The sequence below is a fragment of the Emydura macquarii genome, unplaced genomic scaffold (assembly GCF_026122565.2).
Source record: "Emydura macquarii macquarii isolate MOO-44397 ecotype Brisbane River unplaced genomic scaffold, CSIRO-AGI_Emac_v2 contig_509, whole genome shotgun sequence".
In the NCBI taxonomy this organism is placed as follows: Eukaryota; Metazoa; Chordata; order Testudines; family Chelidae; genus Emydura; species Emydura macquarii.
The window spans coordinates 170,215-192,287 of record NW_027130646.1 but is presented as its reverse complement, the minus strand read 5'-3'; the positions used below and the strand labels follow the sequence as shown (position 1 = coordinate 192,287).

General features: G+C 47.1%; 1 protein-coding gene across 9 annotated transcripts in view; it reads left to right on the top strand.

Annotated features, from left to right (window-relative positions):
• NUMA1 (nuclear mitotic apparatus protein 1) overlaps window positions 1–22,073 on the top strand; it is a 63,000-nt gene that overhangs the window by 10,977 nt on the left and 29,950 nt on the right. For 8 of the 9 annotated variants that reach the window (XM_067539074.1, XM_067539070.1, XM_067539073.1 and 5 more), the window contains exons 2-3: window positions 17,149–17,221; window positions 18,056–18,141. In XM_067539074.1, the coding sequence (XP_067395175.1) occupies window positions 17,180–17,221; window positions 18,056–18,141 (128 nt within the window). In that variant the 5' untranslated portion in view covers window positions 17,149–17,179. Of the gene's footprint in view, window positions 1–9,347; window positions 9,474–17,148; window positions 17,222–18,055; window positions 18,142–22,073 lie in introns of those variants that run through there. The other variant, XM_067539067.1, reaches the window with a different exon arrangement.

The following is a 22,073-nucleotide window of genomic DNA, read 5'->3' as shown; positions in this document are numbered from 1 at the left end:
TTGGGGGGGGGGGTGCATTTTAACTAGTGGGGTTCTCCCTCAAAAAGGTTGGGAACCACTTACTAGATTATGAACCCCTCAATAAGTGAGACATGCCCTGCAGTTTCTCCGTCTCAGACCAACTAGTATCACTTCTCTTGTCTGGATTTAATTTTTCCTGGCAGGGCTGAAATTTGGTGACTAATACCATGGTGACTGATGAAAGCATAGATGGGTCTTATCCCAGAGTCTGAGCAAAACCGCCCCCAGTGTTACGCTGGTGGCACTGCAGCCCAAGACTGCTTGCTGTGTTCTCAGTAGCCTCGCATACTTAGGAGTTGGTGGATAAGAGACAAAACTGAGCCTTGTGGAACGCTGCACAAGAGATCCTTGACCCCGGATACAGCCAAAGTTGCCTGGCCTCAGCCTTCACAAAAAGGGAAAGCTGAAGACAGGGTGGTGGTTGGTGAGATTGCTAGCATCAAGAAATGGCTTCTCAAAATGAGGGTCTAACAGCGGTTTCATTGTCTTCCCACAGAGAAGGGTAACAGACTTGAGCAATAATGGCCCCGCTTCATTTTTGCTAACCATCAATGCCACATGGTTCTGGCTTTGCAAGTCAAAGTTCTCCTAGGATCTCTGGAACCCCAGTGAGTGAAACTGTCAGATTCTAGCAGAAAAGCCATTGTTTGTCCCCATCTCCCCCTAGAAAGGCCCAAAAGTGGTCATGCTAGTGGGCTGATTGTGACATGGTGCTAACATGTGGAAGCTGCATTCTTTTTTATGCAGAGGAGCGATGGATACTTAGATATTTGCTCCTTGGGCTCATATAGGGTCAGGTGCTCTGTATTATAAAATGTATTAATAAAGAGGCTGACCTGGAATTTCATGACTTCTAAAATTTTTTTGCTTATTTTAAATTCTGTTCCAAGCCAATTTTAATATCTGGTGTTTTCAAAATGTGAACTGCTACATAAATGCGAAGAATGGCATTCTTGTATCCTTGCTCTGTTGTGCACCTTAGCTTCTGGGAGTCTCATGAGAGCTGAGCTGCTGTGATGGATATTTTTAGTAACACTCGCATTTGCTGGGGTGTAAGGAAATCTTCCAGCCAGATTTAGGAAACAGATTTAAAGAGACAATGTCAGATGAAAACCTCATTTACCACTTAAAAAAAAATACCACTGATGTTCTTTCAATTACACAAATCTGATTTACTCTTCAATATTAATTATGTAAGTTTGCTTCTTGCATTGGTCTCATCTTAGACAAAGAAAATCAGCTAGTAAACTTTGCTTGTATTCTATTCATTTTCAAGTTCTTATGCACTGCCTCAGCACTGCAATATGTTTTAACCATAAGAGAAAACTAAACTGTTGGTTAAACTTAGCATTGGAATTAAAAGGAGCAAACCTGGAAACTGTTGTGTAAAAACCTTATTCCTATAAAGCCTAAAATTTGTATCCGATATGATCTGACCCTTTTAAAGAGGATGGGGAGGTATATTAAATCCAGGGTCTCCTGACTTTCAGGATCAGGACATTGGACTTACACACATGTGTAAATCTTTAACAGAGAACGAGTCCCTTGGAACATTGGTGCTGAATATGATGGCTTGTTGATAAAAGCACTGGACAAGAGACATGGGCTGAGTTCTAGGCTTAGCCACTGACTACTTATATGACCTTTGTCAAGTCACTTTCTCTGTTCCTTAGTTCCACTGCAAGGTAAGGTGTGGAGGATAAATTCAGCAAAGCTTGTGAGGCACTTGAATACTACAGTGGTGGGGTCACTGAAATACCCAGACGAGGGGTGGTCAATAGGTGGACCCCTGGCCAAATCCAGACTACCAGATGCTTTTGAACGGACCCCAAAATTTTTTTATTTACTTAGATATTTTTTTTCCTCTGGAGTCTGGACCTTGACTATATCTTTAACAAGAAATTTGAACCTGGACAAAAAAGAATTGACTACCCCTGATCTAGACATTGGTAAAATGTCATTCTTCTTCCAGGAGTGTCCCTGTGGATGTTCCACTTCAGGTGAATGTGCGCTCCTGCGCCTTTGATCAGAGAGTTTCAGCAGCAGTGTCCGTCTCGGTCAGGCATGCGCTATCCCCGTCTCACCTTGGCACCTATTCTAGCATGCGCAACCCAACCCTCCTCAGTTTCTTCTCAACTGTCCTCGACCAGAGATGGAGCCGAGCTCCCAGCAGTGTGAAGACGATACTTTCTTAATGCTTAGAATAGTTTCTTCTTAGAACAGTTTTTAGTAGATTAGTTATATTTACTTTCACTTTCTTTTCCCGTTTTTATTTTCTGTTTTAAAAAAAAATTATAATACTTTAATTTTTTCCCCTTTAGAATAGTTACTGTTAGGGCTGAACTGCCATAGTTCCAGCATGCCTGGTTCACCGGGCTTCAAGTGTTGCTTTTCCTGCTGGGAAGCAATCCCTGTGCTGGACGGACACCCTCAATGTGTCCGCTGCTTGGGTGACACATACGTATCTCAGAAATGCTCTCACTGCAGCAACCTAAAGGCTCAAGCCAGAAAGGACAGAGACCTGCATCTCAAACTTATCCTCATGGAGAAGTCTCTGTGTTGGGCGCCCGATCCCAGCCAGCAGACCCCCTCTGAACAAAGATCTCCAGAGACTTCATCTTCTACACACAAGAAAGCTCATTCCTCCAAAAAGGCTTTGAGAAAAAGAGCATTAACTTCTCCCCTGAAAGACCTAGCGAAAAAGAAGCGGTCTTCAGGTCATTCCCTACCCTCAGTACTGACCGCATGTTGACTGAGTACATATGAGGCACTGGGATCCTCCAGTATCCTGACAACCACTGACCCTAAGCGGGCAGATTTGGAGTCAAGAGGCAAACAAATGCCCACTTCCTCTGCTACAGCACTGATGGATCCGGAGGCGGCACCGAGGTGCTCCCTACAGCCTATGGCACCACCATCTGTTCCAGTAGCGCAGAGCGTTTCGAGGTTGGCACTGACACCCTCATCTGCAGCAGTGTCGTCTGCACCGACCACTGCATCGTTTCCTACAACACAAGGATCTACTCGTCTCATTGACGCCGGAATTTCCACTATTTGGCATTAATGTCTCTCCGGTATGCACAATACTGTGCCAACCCGCTTCACCACTGGCTTACTGTTTTCTAATGGGGAGGAGGGTGCCTTTTTCTCAAACCACTCCTCTCCCATTCAAACAGTCCTGGTATGGCCACCCATGGTTACCACCACCTATGCCCTTTCTCACACAATGGCATTGCTGGGACCCCTGGGCAGCATACTGGGGACAATGTCTACATACCATACAAACCCAGCCTGAGCAAACACCCCACACTGCTGTCCAAGGTCAGAGAGTCTACACTGGTGGATCCAACCCCAGTGTGTGTGCAGGAATCTTTCACACAAAGTCCATCTTCTATGATTCTCACAACAATGCCTCTCTGATTAGGCTGGAGGGCCCATCTACTCCACTACACAATTCAGGGCCCATGCTACCGCTCCGAGAAATGGTTGCACATAAATCTCCTGGAACTGTGGGAGGTTCGCAACATGTGTTTGCACTTCCTGCCTTTGATCAAGAACGAGACTACACGGGTAATGACGGACAACATTGCTGGCATGTTTTATATAAACTGGCAAGGAAGGGCAGGGTTGCACTCCCTATGCACTGAAGCCATGAGACTATGGAACTGGTGTATCCGGCACAGTGTCAGCATACCAGCCTTGTACCTCCCAGGTTGCCAAAACATTGCAGCAGATATGCCGAGCAGAGAATTTTCTCAGGACCATGAGTGGGAACTAAATGTCATCCTACCAAACATTCAAACATTGGGCTCACCCATCTGTTGACCTCTTTGCAACATTTCACAGCCACAAATGCCCGCAATCCTTCTTGAGAGCAGGGTTGGGGCCCCAGTCCATGGGAGATATATTCCTCCTCAAACAGGACGCGCCTCTGCTATACGCATTTTCCTCGAACCCCGTTATTGAAGATTATACACAGAATATGAACCCACAAGGTCAAAGTTATCCTGGTAGCCCCCACGTGGCCCAGACAAACTTGGTACTCGTACCTGTTGCAGATGCCTATATGCACACCGTGCATTTTCCCACTTCTGCCGACCCTTCTATCGCAGGATGTCCGAGGGGGTCTATCACCTGAACTTGGAGAGGCTTCACCTGAGTGAATGGCTCTTACACAGTTCCATCCTGACAAACTAACCTGCTCGGAACAGGTGAAAGACATATTACTGACCAGCAGAAGGCTAACCACGTGCAATGCTTACCTGCATAAATGGAAGATTCAACATATGGTTTCAGAATAAACAAACCAGGGCTTTTTCTGCCCCATTACCCTTGATACTGGAATACATACTGTGACTAAAGACATCTGGACTATCGCTTAGCTTGGTCAAGGTACATCTTACAACTATTACTGCTTTCCATCACTATGTCAATGGGACATGGATCTTTGCCCATCTGATCACCAAACATTTCCTCAAGGGTATCAGAAACGTTTACCCTGAGGTACGCGTTCTCACCCCATGTTGGGATTTGAATTTATTACTACGCTGCCTCACCGGGCCCCCATTCAAACCCTTAGCAACATGCTCTCTGACGCACCTATCAATGAAGGTGGCGTTCTTCGTAGCTATTGTATCAGCCCGCTGAGTAGGAGAGCTAGGCGCCCTCATGGCACACCCACTTTGCATTATCTTTTTTAAGAACAAGGTCACCCTAAGACCTCACTCAAAATTTCTCCCCAAGGTACCCTCCTCCTTCCTTGTAAACCAACCAATCCATCTTCCCTCATTCTTCTGTAAACCGCATGGGAGTGCACAACGTGTGGTACTACATATTCTGGCTATCAGATGCATCTTAGCCTTCTACCTTGATAGAACTAAGCCCTTCAGAAAATCACCAAGACTTCATTTCCCCTGCGGAATGCTCTAAGAAGGGTTCTGCTATTTCCAACAGAGACTATCTAAATGCGTTTCTGGTTGCATCCACCTCTGCTAGAAACAGAAGAACCTGCAACCCCCATCAGGGATCCAAACTCCCTCTACCAGATCCCTTTCAACTTCCGTAGCAACATACTGATCATGGTCATGTGTGGAGCAGCCACTTAGGCTTCTGCACACATGTTCATAAAACATTGTGCAATCGACCAGGGCTCAAGGTTGGATGCATTGCTAGGCCTTCGTGTTCTCTTCATTTGCACACGCAACTCCGAAGTCCCTTCCGTCCAACGAGGAGCACTGCTCAACAGTCACATGAAGTGAAGCACGCACAGGGATGCTCCTCGAAGGAGATGGTTACTGAGCAGTAATTGAAGTTCTTCGAGATTGAAGTTCTTCCCTGACCCTGTGGGTACTCCACTACCCACCTTACTCCCTTCTGCGTCAGAGTTCAATTTCCAGACTCTTCGGTAGATAAGGAACTGAGGGGCGTTGGGTGGCAAGCACTAGGTAGGTGCCGACAATGGCACAAGATGGAGATAGTGCATATGTGACCCAGACAAGCACTGATGCTGAAACTCTCCGATCAAAGGCCAGGGGCACACATTCACCTGAAGTGGATCACCCCCCCAGGGACACCCATCTCAAAGAACCCAAGTTTACTGCACAAGATGAGTAACCTGCTCTTTAAAACCTGCTACATTTATTATCCAGCACAGTGACAACACACTCAAAGGCCATAGCCCTACTGGATCTTTTTCTGCACTAGGTCAGCTAAGCTGATGGAAAGCCCCAATGCTGATGTGCTGCACTAGAATAAGGTGGGACTTGCAGTAGTGATTTATCTTCCTGAGCTATGGGGGTAAATTGCACCAGTGAAATGTTCAGTAACTTACCTCTTCTAGTGATTCTGATCTAATTCACTTGAAAAGTTTAGTGTAGACGGTCACATGCTAAGCTACTCAAGTTAAAGCTCAGTTTAGCATGTGTTAAAGTATACACTGCCCAATCTACACCAGATTTTTCAAAAGTGCTAGAATGTGTTCGAACATCACTGCTAACGTTTAAGTCTAGACAAGGCCGAACTGATGTAAAAACTCGAATCAGTTAAGGGGATAATGTCAACTTGAAGTCTAGTGAATTTTTTAAAAATGAGTTAAAAGGATTTTCTGGTTCTATATAAAAATAATTTTATAATACCACTTGCCATCCTGATATCTGAGTACCTGTCCACTAATGCCTTTGCTAACTTCTGTGTCTCACAACCACACTTATGAATGCTTTTTAAAACATGGGTCTTACCCTTGTGCAAAAGACCCAAATTGGAGAAATTTAAAAGTATGGGGGAGAGGAGAAAATGAAATGGGCAATATACAAGTGCTATAATTTAAACAAAATAAATTGGAAAAAGACTTTCTCCAGTCTTTCAATTATTGTTAAACTTGGCAGAATTCGATTTTTATTTTTTGTAATTTTGATGGATAATACTGTTTGCTTTTTAGCATTTTTTTTATTTTTGTCATTTTAAATTCCCACAGTTGTCTGGCCCCTCCCACCCCCATAATTTCCCACAACTATTTAAGGACAGTAGATAGACTCATAGGAGTCATAGAATCATAGACGTGTAGGAGTGGAAGGGATCTCGAGAGGTCTTCTGGTCCAGTTCCCTGCACACAAAGCAGGACTAAGTATTATCTAGATGTTGGGATTAATAAAGTTAACGCTTGATAAACCTCTAAAACGCAAATTGTCAACATCACATGTCAAAATATACAAAGTAAATATCCTTAAATCAACAAAATGATACCTGTTCTTACTGTTCATTCGTTAGTCTGTTTGTAACCAGCCTAATTCAGAAGTCTAAATCACTGGATTTTGATTCTAAATTCTCAAGCAGCATTTTACTTACTTACCATCCATAATGATAGAAATTTAGATAGATAGATATTTTTAGTCTGTGTGTATGGTGAAATCGACCTTTACTGACATTCTACCAATAAAAATCTAATCCTTCCAAGCCTAATTATAAGTTATCTAGGGTGTTACTTGTAACAATAGTAGGCAAAATACTTTGAGACAGGTGTGATTCTTTTGCTTGTCAAGGGTGAATGGGATTATAAATAGAGGGTGGAAATGGAAAATTTTCTATGCATCAGAGGCATTATTGTAACAGGAGCAGGAGCCAGGCTTCTGGGTTCTATTCCAAGCTCTAAGGCAGAAACAGTCTTTTTTTGTTCTGTTTGTGCAGTGCCTAGCACAGTGGGGTCCTGGCCTGTGACCTGGGCTTCTAGATGCTAATAGAAATAATAATGGCTCTAGCTGTGTGACCCTGGGCAAGTAACTAAATCATGCCTTCATTTCCCCCATTGAAAAGTGGGGGGATTCTTGCTTCAAGTGTATTTGTAAGGCTTAAGTGGGTGATGTCCTCTGATGATCTCAAAGTTTTGCAGACATGTTGTTCACAGTAAAGCATTGTCCCTGCCCATAAGAACACGCCACAGCTTGCACATATTGTTTTCTATCTGGTGGTCTTGAATACATTACAGATGCCAATGAATTAAACCTCAAACCATCTGCGAAGTAGATAGAAGTGTCCTCACTTCTAGAGATGGGAGAAAGTGAGGGCAGAGGCTGACACTTTCCCACTGTCATATGGTGAGTCATCTGCAGAGCCAGGAGCAAAAGCAGGGTCTCCTGCACCTCGTCCTGTGCTTTGGCCAAAGTCCGTCCCGAAACACAAGCGTCTGACAGCTTTGTGTCTATTCAGACAGCCATGTTGGCTCTTCAGTCCCCAGGCCTAAGGTATCAGCAGCTGTTAAGCTCAGAGGCAAGTCTAGCTACTCGATTGAAACTGAATTTAGAAAAGAAGCTGCATTTTCATGCAATCTAATAGAATAGATTGATCACATCTACAATGCTAATTGTATCCTCCAAAGTGCATAGCGGCGCTGCAATTTAGCTTCTGGGTGCACAGCGACTGTGCAGGCTAATTCAGTAGCCATTGTGCACTTGGCAGCAGCTCTGGTCTAGCTTTGAGCATCTACTCCTTCTGTACTGACAGGGCAAGTCTGAGGTCTGAAAGCTCTGCTAGGTTGGCTGTTATTGCGTATCCTGTTTGTATGTATTTGGGAGGGCCCACTGAAATAGCAGCAGGGGGAAAAACTAGCCCTTCTCCGCATATTCCCCAGTCCTTGTCAGAGTGGGCAGGTAGCTGGAAACCCTCTAGCCACTGCAGGAACGTGCATGTTTCAGCAGCCATTTCCAAGGGAAGGCTGAGATGTACCCAACCACAACAGAGAGGATCAATTCAAAGGTGTGTCTGGTGTACTTCAGTCAGCCGTCGGGAAAGGGTTGAACACTGACTTGCCCAGCTCGAAGGGCACTTTTCACACTTCATCAATTTACAGATTCTTTTCATTTTAACTTAAACCAGCAATAATTGGGATTTCTAACATCCTGGGCTTTTTATCTGGCCTCAGCCAGATCCTTTTTGAGTCCCTATGTCATGGAGACTTAAATATGATGCTCTAAAACAAAAAAAGAAAAACCATGTGGCTTAAACAGTTTGTCCCTGGCCAAACCATCTGAAAAACCAGGTTAGCTGGATCTGTGTCTTAAAAGTCTGAACTGCAGAGCATCCAGGGTCTCAAATACAAACTAAAAATGATTTTAAATTGGTGGTTGGGGTCCTCTTTTTTGATAGTAGCTGTGTTACAATGGCACAGAGTCAAAGTAATATCCTCTGTGAGCAGTCTGCCTACATTTAACAATGCCCCATCACTAGCCTCACCCTGGCTTTGAGATGGTTTAGAGTTGGAATTGCTGTTAAATGACTAAATTGAAAATGATTTGGCCATAGATTCTAAGGCCAGCAGGGACCACTGTAATCATCTAGCCTGACCTCTGTATAACATAGGCCAACTCCACAAAATAATCCCTAGAACGAGCATAACCCTTGATAAATTGTTCCAATGATACATTTTTAAGGTTGAGAGTAATTAACACTTTACTTCCTGTATGAGTTTGTCTAGCCTCATACGAAGCTGGGAAGCTAACAAGACTACCTAAGGGTTTCACTCTTATGTCTGTGTGGCGCTATGTATGTGCCAAGTTCGATCATTCCTTCTCTGGTAGGATGCCAAGGTATAAAATGCTTGCATCAAGCGTTTCTATCTAGGAAAAGCTTTAATGGGGCAGATGGGTTTTCTACAATGTGTCCATTTAGCGGGACTGTCCCTTTCTGAATTCAGTGGCAGCTTGCCACCTACTGAGGCTGCTCCTGCCGTGTCTTTTTGTGCTATGTGCCTTTAAAGAAAGCAGACTCCGTGCTGTGACGTCTCTCTGGCTCTGGGCCAAGAAGCGGGGGGAACCATCTCCTGCCAGCCTGAGAAGAAAACCAACAACTTTTCTTTTGTGTGTGGTTACTCTCCCTTTTTTTTTTTTTTTTTGTCTCTTCCAAGGTTTTAAATGCTAATGGCGGATTAAAAACCTTACACAGATTGTGGCTTTAGAAGTCTGGTAAGGCCTGAACGAAGACTTTATCTATCTTCCTTGTTTGTTTAAACATGGATGGGGGTGGTGGTGTGGAGGGGGGTGCTTTTTTAAAAAAAAAAAATCACCATCTCCTAGTCCAAAGTCGCACTGTCTTCTTGGGATTCTTCAAAATCAGCAGGATCAAAATCTGCTGGCCCTGAAAGGTGCGAATAAGTCGCTAAACTTGAAGCGACAGGCTAAGTTTGATTTGCCAACATCCGGGAGTTTTGGCTTCCCGTGAAGAGGGTGGTTTTTTTTTTTTTTAAAAAAAAGTGTCTTTGTACTGACTGTGCTCAGTAGTGGGGGCACCTTTCATCAGGCCAGTGGGGGCTAGGAATAGAAGCAAACGTGATTTGAGGGGTGAGGAGATGTATGTGAGAGACTGCTGTGTTAATGACCCAAGTGGCAAGCGCTCAAATTCAGGCGAATTGCTGCGTGCTTTCTGCAAAAGGATCACGCCCCTGTTCCTCCTCTTTTCTCTAAATCCAGGCCAGAGCTCTGAGGATAGGAAATCAGGAGGCCAGGGGGAGGGAAGAGGGAGAATATAAACAAGCAGCTTTGTGTGACGACTAGAGGGGTAGGAATGGATCGTCCCCTCCTCTGCGCGTGTGGTTTGTTAGCAGAATTGCTAAGTCCAAAGGAACATCCTTGCCTAACGTGGTATTTTGACTGTTAGCGGCTCAGGGCAAGCTGCGGAGCACAATCCCTTATGTTATAAACAGTTGTGTCTCTGTACGTTGCTGCTGTAACTTTCCTGAACGGCCGTGTGTTGGACCTTTAATGCAGCGTATTCTGTCAAGGTTGGATTTTACTCCCCTTCTGTTCAGTCCAGGTGGGGATGCTTCCTCTTCAACGGTGTGCAGCCTTGGGTGTCGGGAGGGTAGCAATCGGTGTAAAGCGCTTGCAGTGAAGACTGCGGTAAGACTAAGGCTTTCCTTATGTTACACTTGAACGCTTTTATTCAGGTTTCAGTAACACAGACTCAGCCATAGTGGGAACTTGGCATCGCAGCTGAAATTAATTTTTTTCTTCCCTTTGTTACTCTGAGCTGCTGGCCTTTCTTCCTGGTCCCCCGAAGTTAGGGAGCCTAGAGCAGCAAGCACGTCTGTCTAAAGCACGGAAGATGGCTGGCTGGCATGTCTCCTCCTCCAAGGGGATATGGTCCCTGATCTCTGTAGGGAGTGCGCCACTCTCCTGGGGCATAGAACCGTCTGTCAGGCATCAGCAGTGCCACAGACTAGCTGTGATAAAAAGTGTTTGGAGCACAAGGCTGAGCCTTCGAAATGCTGGCGTTCCCATCCCATCTTGGACACTGACGTCCTCCGTGTTCTTGGGCAGTTCACGTAACTTACTATTTTATTATTGTGTTGTGGGGGTACCGAGAGGACTCGCCCAGCTTCAGACCCTGTTGTGTCAGGCATCCCACACCATAAACGAGTCTCTGCCCGAACGGGTTTATAATCTAAAAGGTGAGATGAGACACACAAGTGGACAGGAGAAAGAAAGACTAAGCAGTAGTAACAGGATGTTTCACTCTGCCTCCCTTTTCCCATCTGGATAACGGCCCTAGAGCTTCAGAGGTACTGCAGAGATCAATCACTTCAGCCAAAATGTTCAGTCTGGCATTCTAAAAGTTAAGGGCTTAAATAAGAGGGGCCTGACTTTCGCAGGAGCGGAGTGTCCCATTTGAAGTCAACAGGAGCTGCAGCTTCTTATTATCTTGGGAAATAAGGCAGTTTATTGAGGTGCCCTACTTAACACATTCAAGTTAGAAATATAGTTTTGAAGGTTTTTAAAAAAAAAAAAAAAACAAACAACCCTGACTTTCTTGCTGGTGGAAGCTACTGGAGACTGTGAGTCTCTCTCCTTCTCCCACTGATTTGGAGGTGCTACCTCTGGGGCTGAGGCAACAGAGTTTCCCTGGGGTATTTGATCCTCGGCCAACAAGTCGTGCCAATTGTGATGGAAGCTTTTGTGACGTGAGAAGCTGCCTGCTAGGAATTAGATCAGACTGTTGAACTCGGGTGTACTAAAGATGCTCATTTCCCTAGTGTCTGGACTCCTGCATAATTTCTAGATAAACCATGACCTGGGTGAAATTGGGAGCAGAGCTCTGGCCCTTCAGCTCTTGAAGTCTCTGCCACGTGAGCCCAGAGAATCAAAAAGAGCCATCAGAAGGGAAATGTGTTCGGCCCTTCCAACCTGAGCTAAGTTTGGACTAGTGAATTTGGAGGCAATAGATTCTGTATCCTGTTGTTGATCCTTTATGTGCTGGAATTTAGGTGGTAACAGGTGGTATGTTTCCAGCAAAGCCAGGTCCAGTAAAGCGAGCAGGCAGTGAGAAATGGCATGGTTAAGTAGGCTTTGAAAACTCCAAGCAGCCACTCAACCAGCAGCAAGGAGGGTCTAACCCATGACCACCTGCAGCAGTGATAAGCTTTTATGTTTTAAAGCAAAAGTCCCACGTCTTTATGGTTGCAAGGAAAGCTTTCCCAACAGGTACAGAGTGTGAACGGATGCAGTGCTGACTTTCAGAGTCTGGAGATACATGATTCCATGGTCACTGCTGCTGCTCCAGGCTCTGTCAAACAGCAGCTGAACTTAAATGAACAAGACTGATCAGTTTCACTGCTGGCCATTAGAACCCTGTGGGCCACAATACCATGGGCAAGAATCATGTCCCTTCTTGCTCCCACCCGGGACAGCTATGAGTAGCAGCAGCAACCTTGGGAAGTGGCGTTATCTTGGTGAGGAAAGAGACAGAAGAAGTCTGAGGGAGAAACCTTTAGTGAAGACCCATCTTCCACCCGTGAAAGAAGCTCTGGAGTCCAGAGCAGAGACCCAGCTCTGCTTTTTCCAACAGCAAGAAGCGGCTTGTGGACCTTCCTGTTCAGGCACCTGCTAGCCAGAGGCTGATCATCTGTGTGTCTAAGCAGCCAGTAGGGATTGTACATTGGTAAAAAGCACAGCATCCTCCCCTTTCCTGACAGCTGGAAGGGGGCTGGCCTTCCCACTAGAACTGTGGGCCTGGATCTCACTAGTGGATCTCACTCTTCTTCTGTACCTACTTTTGGCTAGCAGGCTTGGTCCTCTGGCTAGTAGGTGTGTGAACTTCCTCTGAGCTCTGGTCATAGCCACTTCTGCCCTCCTCCCCAAATCTGAGTGTTGACCCTCTTAGCCAGCCAGTCTCCTTCAGCTCTGTACCGTAGTACCTAGTATTATGCACATTTATCTGCGTTTAGTCACTTCTTGACGGCTATGCTGTAACAGTGTGGCAATCCCACAGGAAGCAAAGGTGGCTGCACTGCAGATGAGCTGCTTTGGCAACTCTGCCTGGGGTAGAGAGACAGTCTATTCCAATTTGCTAATAATAGGCTGTGGCACTGGGGGTGATCTCCTCTGCTGGTGCTTACAGCAGCTTCAGTTTGCTAGAGTTTTGCTACTTGGAATCCAAAGTCTGGGAGTTTGATTTCATCCCCTCCAGCAGGTGGTTTGTGTTAGCTCCAGCCGTCAGAAGGAAATGGATCTGGCAGCTCTACATGACTGGCTCTTACTGCTCACTTCATGGTGTATGTCAGAGGCAGGGCTACAGCAGTGCAGTCTCCCTACTACAATGACCGTACATATAGGATATCTCCCCTGCCTCCCGGGGCAGTATTGGTGCTGCTGGGATTCCCCAGAAAGAGTTAACAGTAGAACATGGAGCAGAGCAAGGGGAGGAGTTTCTTATCATGATTTTTGAAATGTGAGAGGGACCCAGTGCAGGAGCCTTTTCATCTCTCAGAGAGCAAGCCATCAAAACTCTCTCCATCACTTCTCTGGAGCGCCAGCAAAAAATGGGAAACTGAGGAATTGTATGAGGATTTTTTCCTCTCTCTCCAAAGCAGTCTGATTCTTCCAAAGAAATGCAGGGAAGAAAGAGAACCTAAAGGAACCTTAAAGGGTGTGTTATAAAACCCTGCCAGGGAAGCTTTTTAGAGGTGGGAGACTCTGATGTGGCGAAGGAAAGTCTGAATATGTGCACAAATTAGCTTTCAGCAAAGCCTCTAGTACCGTGGTTCCTGACCTGTGGTCCGTGGACCCCTGGTGGTCCACAAGGCTACTAAAGGGGGTCCACGGAAAAGAAAAATAACATCCTCACCAAGGAAATGGACAATTTCAAATGAAACTAGTAGCATGTGGTGGTCCAAGATGTTTGGAGGTTGAAAAGGGGTCCGCACACTCGACGGTTGGGAACCACTGCTCTACTAGGCCCCGGATGCATTTCCGTGGTCACGTCTTTTGGGTGTGGTTTGTCTGGGATTTCAGAGGAAAGGGGAGGAGCCTGGGTCCCAGGAGTTCTTGATATCTGGCCAGCACTTGCTAAAAAGCTAGAATTCATAGGCTGGGCCCACGGTGTTGATTTCAGAGTAATTCATTAACCTTGCTCTCCTAGCTCAGACGGGCTGTTGGCCTCGATCATCCTTGGCAGGAGCGTACCGGGATCTGTGTAGGTAAAGATGTTCTTGCTCACATTTCCCACCCTCTCAGCTTCACCAGTGACAGAGTGAGAATGCCTTGATGTAGACAAGGCCTTGGTGTCAATGGAGTTTCACCAGGGAGGGATTTAGCCTAGCATGTTGAAGCGTGTGCTACAGCTGTGCCGCATCCAGCCCTGCCTCAGCTTTGGGGAGGAGGGAATGTCTCTTTTCAGATGAGATTTGAAAGCGAGATCCTGGCAGCTTGTGGTCAGGACAAGTCCCATGACTTTCTGCAAGAGTTGGTTAATTACGTTCTGCGGACCTAAATTCCTTCTGCAGTTCCAGTTGGATCCCGCGTTCTGCTTCATTTTCTGACCTCTGAATTGCGTGCAGTATTGCCCTGCGCTATTAAACAACTGCTGTTTATTTGCCCTGTCGATGGCTGCCTTTCAGCAAAGGGTGAAGGAATCCCAGCGTGCCCTTTGCCTACCTACCGGGCTGCTGCGATGCTTCGAGTTGCTCCCGCCTCTGCTGAAACTTGGCTAACGTTAAGAGGCCAGAGTTGAGCCACACTTGGCTCTGCTTCAGCTTAGCAGCCAATGTGAATTTTTAGCTCTCGTCTGGGTTTTCCTGGGATCCTGCTCTCTTCCAGATAGAGCAGTTGGTTTGTAGCAGTGACATGAGAGTCATCACCGAAGCAGAATCAGCTGCTGCCGCTGACAGGTTGGCCGCTCTTGTGCTGACAGCCGGCTGTAGTGAAGAGAAATCCTTCTCCTGCTGTAATCTAGCAGAGCTGGGGGTGTGTGTGTGGGGGAGAACCAGCAGTTTATTGGGGTGGTGGGGGATAGGAAGAGCCAGAAGTAATTGCTGCTGACCAGTGTCTAGCATCTATGCAGGGTGCTGTTAGAAGCTTTCCCCCCCACTTAACTTCACGGATCCCCCTGTGGCATGGGGACCAGAGCAATTGCCCTACTTGCCACCCCCTAATGCCAGCCCTGCACTTGAGACCCTCCATCTTCCAACCCTGCTGGTGGTTGTGACCCCCAGGTTAAGAAACACTGATGTAGATGAGTTGACGTACCCTCTGGAAGACCTGCGTACCCCCAGGGGTACGGTACCCCTTGTTGAGAACGCTGCTTTCGAGGAGAAGGTAGGGAGACAGCAGCTGCTCCTAGCGGCCAAGGAAACCTGGCAGTCTGCTATGGAACAGGTTGTTTTTAGGCCCTTATGGCGCTGACTTGAGGGACAGATCTGGTGGGGAAACTGACTCCCCTCCCTTCTCCTGTTGGTGAAACCTCGGATTTAAACTTTCAGGGTGGGTGGGGAGGAGCCAGACTGAGACTTAACGCTTGGCTCTCAAGGCTTCTTGGCAGAAAGGTGATCTAGAGTGCATCTTACGTAGCAGTCTTTGGGGTCTGGATGAGGGTGTGCTGCACCAGGCAGCATGCACTGGCAGAATGACTTTCTATAGCACTTCACAAACCTCAGCTGCTCCAGGCAATCCCGCTCTATCCCCACCGCCCCGCTGCGGAAACAAAGGTAGAGTGTTTTGAAGACCCTGACAAAGAGCTGGTGTCCAAGTTGGGTTAGAAATTGGGAGTCGGTGACCCCAGCGCTGTGTTCAGTCCTCTAATCACGTCTCTCCGTGGACCTGCTCCTCAGAGTGGCAGGGAAATGGGGGTCAGACCAAACTTCGGAGTTGAAATGGAAGGCACTGGAGTGATGGGGGGGATGCTGGAGAACAGGGCCAGTCCAAAAAATACTTGGTCTCCGCCTTAATGGGCCTATGACACGCTGAGTTACAGCGGCAGGGCAGTGTTCTGAGGGGGGACAGCAAATGCTTTTGGGTACTAAAATACTCCAGCGTGTCCTTGTCCAAAATGTTGTAGTGACACGTCTCCAGTAGTCTTGGGCCGTACAATGGGAAGTGCCTGGGAGGACCCAGGGCAGTCCTGCCTGTGGTCCTTTGGACTGTTATAATTCAACTCCTGCCCCTACGCTCATGCTTGTATCTTAGCAGAAGATCCCACAGCTCCGAGTTGGTTAGTTCCTTGTTTGAAACCCTGGCGCCACCCCAAGCCCTCGAAGAGCTACAGGATGTGGAGGGTTAAATCCAGCCCCAGTGCAGCTGCAGTATGTCCTTACAGCAGGGCTGGATACGGCTGATAGAGCTCCGAGTAAATATCTCTGATCTCCCCATCCCTGTGGCATTCGCCACTGCTCCCCACATCAACAGTGGGGAGACGCCTTTAACCTAGAATCCCTGGTCTCTGCATAACGTCCAGCGTCCAGCAAAGATTAATGTGCTCTCCTTCTGGGAGCAAAGATGGGATTCAGCAGACAGCCTGCCAGTGGCTTTCTTCAGAACCAGCTATTCTACAGATTCCATTTCCCCTACGTGGTGTCTGTTTAGACTGAAGCCCTTTGGGGCAGGGACTGCCTGCTACTGTCTTTATCCAGCACCCAGCGTAATGGGACTTTGATGTTGCTTGGTATCTAGGCACTGCTGTAATACGCCTGATTAATAATAGCTGCCTTGTCACACCACAGGGAGACCTGCTTGGCGAAATGACATCATAAACACACGGTAAAACTTGCAGCTGAGTCTTCAGGCCCTGACCTTGCTCAGACAACATAGATCCAAGGCAATTTTTTAGTTGGTATCTGAGCTGTGTTTCAACGTGGGAACTTAAATCCTCAGATTATTACTTCACTGTGTATTCAGTTGGAGGTGGCACTCTTTGCTACTCATCCTAATCAGTTGTGGTGTTGCTGTGTGCGGCAGAAATGCATCTGTTCTACCCCAGAGGTGGCTGCACTTGTAGGCTGCATAAAATGATTCCCCTGGACTAGTTCATAAGGAATCATGAGATCTTCCAGGATGAAAAGTGCTAAATAAACATCTGGCAATCCCCAACAGAAGGGTCTGGAAGCCAGGAAACCTGGGATATATTTGGCTCTACCACAGCAGAGTCACTTAACCACTCCCTGCCTCTGCTTTCCTGCCAGTAAATTGGGATGCTGTCTTACTGCTTCTGTGAAATGTGCTGAGCTCCTCAGAAGAAAGATGCCGTACAAGCAGAATCGCCTTTTATTAGTTCCTCCCTTACCTGAATCAGTGCCCAGTGTCCAGTGCTGGCTGTACATGAATCTACTTGCTACATTCAGGCTTTAACTACTTTTCTTCTTGGCCCTTTTAGGTTTGGAAGGTGACCTGGCAGCGTTGCAGAGATGTCTCTTCACGCTACGAGGGCCAGTGCTCTCCTGGCCTGGGTAAAATGTCCACGCCTTATTTTGTCTTTCTGCCTGCCTTGTGGGATGAGTGGATGGTGTCTTCTCCCCTTGGTGCAAAGGCTTCTTAATTGCTCCTGCTTCTTTGAGCATTCACTTCTCCCTGGGGACGTTGGTAGGGAGCAGTGGGGTGGGAAACCTCTTCTGCAGGACTGAGCGGGGATCATTCGAGTGAATGCAGGTGCATGGGCACGGGTGGGTCTTGAGCCTTCCTGCCTTGTGTTGTAACCTTCTCGGCTGCTCTCTGTAAGACTGAATTCTACAGATGTGAACTGGCAGGAGATATGGTGGAGGCTGGGGGAGGGAAACAGAAGTTTGCTCACAATTCCTGTTGATGAGTAACTGGAAACACTGCCCCTGGTCAGTCCCGCCTTGGATGCCCTCCCTGAAACCAGTGCAGGGGCCGTGAGTCTAGTCTAGTGGCTAAAGCTCCGCTGGAAGCCGGACGGGACTTGCACTGGAGTTTCTTACTGTGCAGCTGACGCTAATCTGTCAGGTCAGTCTAGTTGTAAAATGAGGTAGAACATCCTTGGAAAACTTTTTACACTGCCTCTGAGAATCTCTGGGGAAATGTATTATGAATGAGGTCCGTGTTAATGTCTTGTCTTTGCTGTGTAATTGTCTGGTCATAGAGTGGAGGAGTCATATTGGGCATACGGTCCTTAGTGGTGGTGGTGTAGATTCAGGGCTTGAATTGGGCCAGCTCCTGCCCCAGGATTTAACTTTCAAGGCCAAGGTCACCCAGTCGGTCACTGGCAGAGCTGGGAAATACTGGCTTGACAGTGGGTTCCTAGGTTTTGACTGTCCTGTCTCCAGGTGAATAGTCTGAAGGTCGACAGTCCCCTGAATGCTCTGTCGCAGCTCCAGGACTGCAGTGTCTTCATCAAGATCATCAACACAGTGTGAGTAGAAGCAACTGCAGAGTTTCCCTTTGAACTGCCTTGCTGGTCTCTAACCAAGAATTGGAGGGTTTTAGGCTGCCACCCATCACCATAGTATCTGAGCACTAAGCCTATCTGCCATGGTAAAGGGCAGTGGTTCCAGGACCTTCCTATTATTACAGTTATTACTATTATCACAGTATTCTTATCAGCAAGTTAAAGAAGTATGGGTTGGATGAATGGACTATAAAATGGATAGAGAGCTGGCTAGAGCATAGGGCTCAACGAGTAGTGATCAATGGCTCCATGTCTAGCTGGCAGCCGGTCACAAGCGGAGTGCCCCAGGGGTCGGTCCTGGGGCCGGTTTTGTTCAACATCTTCACTAATGATCTGGAGGATGGGGTAGATTGCACCCTCAGCAAGTTTGCGGATGACATTAAGCTGGGGGGAGTGGTAGATACCCTGGAAGGTAGGGATAGGATACAGAAGGACCTAAACAAATTGGAGGATTGGGCCAAAAGAAATCTAATGAGGTCCTAATCTAATGAGTCCTCCACTTAGGAAGGAAGAATCCCATGCACAGCTACAGACTGGGGACCAACGAGCTAGGCAGCAGTTCTGCAGAAAAGGACCTGGGGTTTCAGTGGATAAGAAGCTGGATATGAGTCAGCAGTGTGCCCTGGTTGTCAAGAAGGCTAATAGCATATTGGGCTGCATTAGTAGGAGCATTGCCAGCAGGTCGCAGGAAGTGATTATTCCCCTCTATTCGGCATTGATAAGGCCGCATTTGGAGTATTGTGTCCAGTTTTGGGACCCTCACTACAGGAAGGAGGTGGACAATTGGAGAGAGTCCAGCGGAGGGCAACAAAAATGATGAGGGGGCTGGAGCACATGACTTACGAGGAGAGGCTGAGGGAACTGGGCTTGTTTAGTCTGCAGAAGAGAAGAATGAGGGGGGATTTGATAGCAGCCTTCAGCTACCTGAAAGGGGGTTCCAGGGAGGATGGAGCTAGGCTGTTCTCAGTGGTGGCAGATGACAGAACAAGGAGCAATGGTCTCAAGTTGCAGTGGGGGAGGTTTAGGTTGGACATTAGGAAAAAGTTTTTCATTAGGAGGGTGGTGAAGCACTGGAATGGGTTACCTAGGGAGGTGGTGGAATCTCCATCTTTAGAGGTTTTTAAGCTGAGGCTTGACAAAGCCCTGGCTGGGATGATATAGCTGAGGTTAGTCCTGCTTTGAGCAGGGGGTTGGACTAGACACCTCCTGAGGTCCCTTCCAACTCTAATATTCTATGATTCTATGATTATCTGGGGCGTCCTAGAAAGCTCCCCATAAGCTCTGATGGGAGAGACGAGGTTGTAATCCTGGCCGCTTTGTGCAGCGCACTATCAAGTCCCTTGAAAAGCAAACGGGCACCAGAACTTTCACTGTAGTTTTTCCTGGTTGCAGTTCCAACAGCTCCAGCATTCGGGGTTTAAAGTATCTCCCCCACAGTGGGGAAAGTCCGATTTCCCCCATCTCCTCCCCACACCTTGGTCCCTTAGGTTATTCCAAATCCAGTCCTTTCTCAAATATAGTCTGTCACAGTGCTAATGAACCCTGTGAAGATGCAGCTTTGTGCTGAGAACCAGCTGGCTACAAATGACAGCGTGGGGCTCAGTGCTAACTGTGCCTCAGACTTCAGCACAAACCCTCTCGGTGTACGTGTCACAAAATGTTCATTGCATACTTGACCTCTTAGCCCTCGTCCTCAAAGGAAACCTGCACGACACCTTCAGAAGACGAGCCTGGGAGCTTAAATTCCTAACTTTGCTAGACACTAAAAGTCATGGATTTGTGCTGGATTTATCGCTCATTACAACAATCTGTGACCCACTAACCCTCCTTTGTTCTAGGACTGCAGAGGTGTTAGCTGCCCACTTCACCTGGAATGCTCTCTTGCAACATGTTAACTCCTTACACTTAACAGTCTACTCCACCTTGTATTTAGCTGTGACCCTGAGTGCCTTTCCCACACCTGAAGAAGAGCTCAGTGTAGCTCAAAAACTTCTCTCTCCCCACCAGCAATTGGTCCAATAAAAGCTATTACCTCCCCTACCTTGTTTCTCTAGTATCCTGGGACTGACACGGCTACAACACTGCAACCAACAGAGTAAAAAGGTGGCTTTTCTAACTGGCAACCCTGGTCTTACCGTCTCAGACATTATGGTCAGTAGTTAAGGTTCTGCAGGTCAAATCTTGCTTTCAGTGACACCTCTGCTGCTCAGTTGCCTTCAGCAGGGCTGCAGTGGTGTAACCAAGGACAGAATTTGGTCCTGCAATTGGAACCCGGGTAATTCCTCTAATGATACACCATCCACAGTAGAGTCCAGCTCACTGTCCTGTAGCTATTGGCTCTGAAGGGCTAATGGGGGGGGGGCGTCAAAGCTGCTAAACTCATTCTGCTTGCAGAAGTTGACGTGGCTGATGCTAGAAATGGCAGAGGACAGATGGGTGCAGTGAATGGGTGCCGTGTTCCCATAGACACTTTTTGTTTTGAGCTGCACCACTCCGAGTCCAGGAGCAATCCCTGTAGCACTGGAATAATTGGGGAAGCCCTGGGAGTGATGAGGCATTTCTCTAGCACACTGCCAGGCTTCGTCTCTTCCCGGTGCATTCCATGCTGCCCTCTGGGAATGCTAGGCATGCAACTGTGTATCTATACGGGACTGATAAAGCCCCTCCCCTCCCATCCCCCCCTCCTCGCAGAGGGCTGAGTGTTCATTTCCATAAGTGAGCGGTGCTGAGACCTGTGGGGTATGGGGGGAGGAGGAGGTGTTGCTTTGGGGAATGGGTTTGTAGGAGCAGCTCTTTTGGGAGCAATTTTTATTGGCTGTGAGTTGGACTGATAAAAAGCCTCAAACATAATGGAAGTTGAAATACTAGACCTGAGCATGCACAAGGATTCAGTCCTATGTAATTATTGAATAGAACGGAGTCCTTGGTAGGAGAGAGTGTAGAGTGAGACTCATTCACGTTTAATCACAGACTCCTGACATGCAGTGTGCATTGTGGAAGCCTGTCATCTACGATGATTTCTTATCCTGTGTAACAGGGCCCGCGCTAGAGCCGGGATCTGATTGTGTGGAGGAAGGAGCTGCTGCAGGGGATATATCGAGTCATCTCTGTTTAATCTCCTCCATCTGCTTTCTAACTCCGATTAACAAATTAGCAGCACAAGGAGCATGGGCAGTAGGATCCTAAATGGAGGCGCTGTAGGGAAGGCGCAGTGAGACCTGCTGACGTGCAGGTCCAACTCTCTGAAGTGGGCGGAGGCTGGTTTGACAGTCCTCGAGTGCTGACCCTCCACAGGCAGATGACAAAATTCCAAATGCAAAACCAGCATCAAACATTCTTTTTCACTTCCCAGCCCAGCCCCTGAGTTCAGGGACCTAAGGCTTCCCATGGAAGAGCAGAGTACGTCAGACACGCCTGAAACTAGCAAGAGTTGCTAGCGTGTGTTCTCTTTAAGCATGAGCTAATGCCATCAGCTCTTGTGGGGAAAATGTGATTTTTTGAACTGGGTCTTGGGAGGTAATTCCCCTACTTAAAAATTAGGTGTAACTTTAAATGCAACTATATAGGGCTGCACTCAGACTTGGTGTAAGAGTGCATCTCCATTGACTCTTACTGGTGTATGCAGAGGCAGCTCCGTGTCAGAATTTGGTCCATAATCTGTTCACGTGTGGGCTCTTAAAATAAATTTATTTTAAAGCACCAGAATGGTCAGATCTGTATGAAAAGCTCTCCAAGCCAGCAGCTATAGCAGAGCTGTGTACCATAAATGAGGACACTTCAAAATCTTTCCAGGTAGCAAGAGGCATTTCCCAAACTAGATTTTATTCTGGAGCTGTGTAAAAATGGTTCTAGTCTGCAAGCTGCTTCTCAGTGGTTAGAAATACCTGAAGGGATGG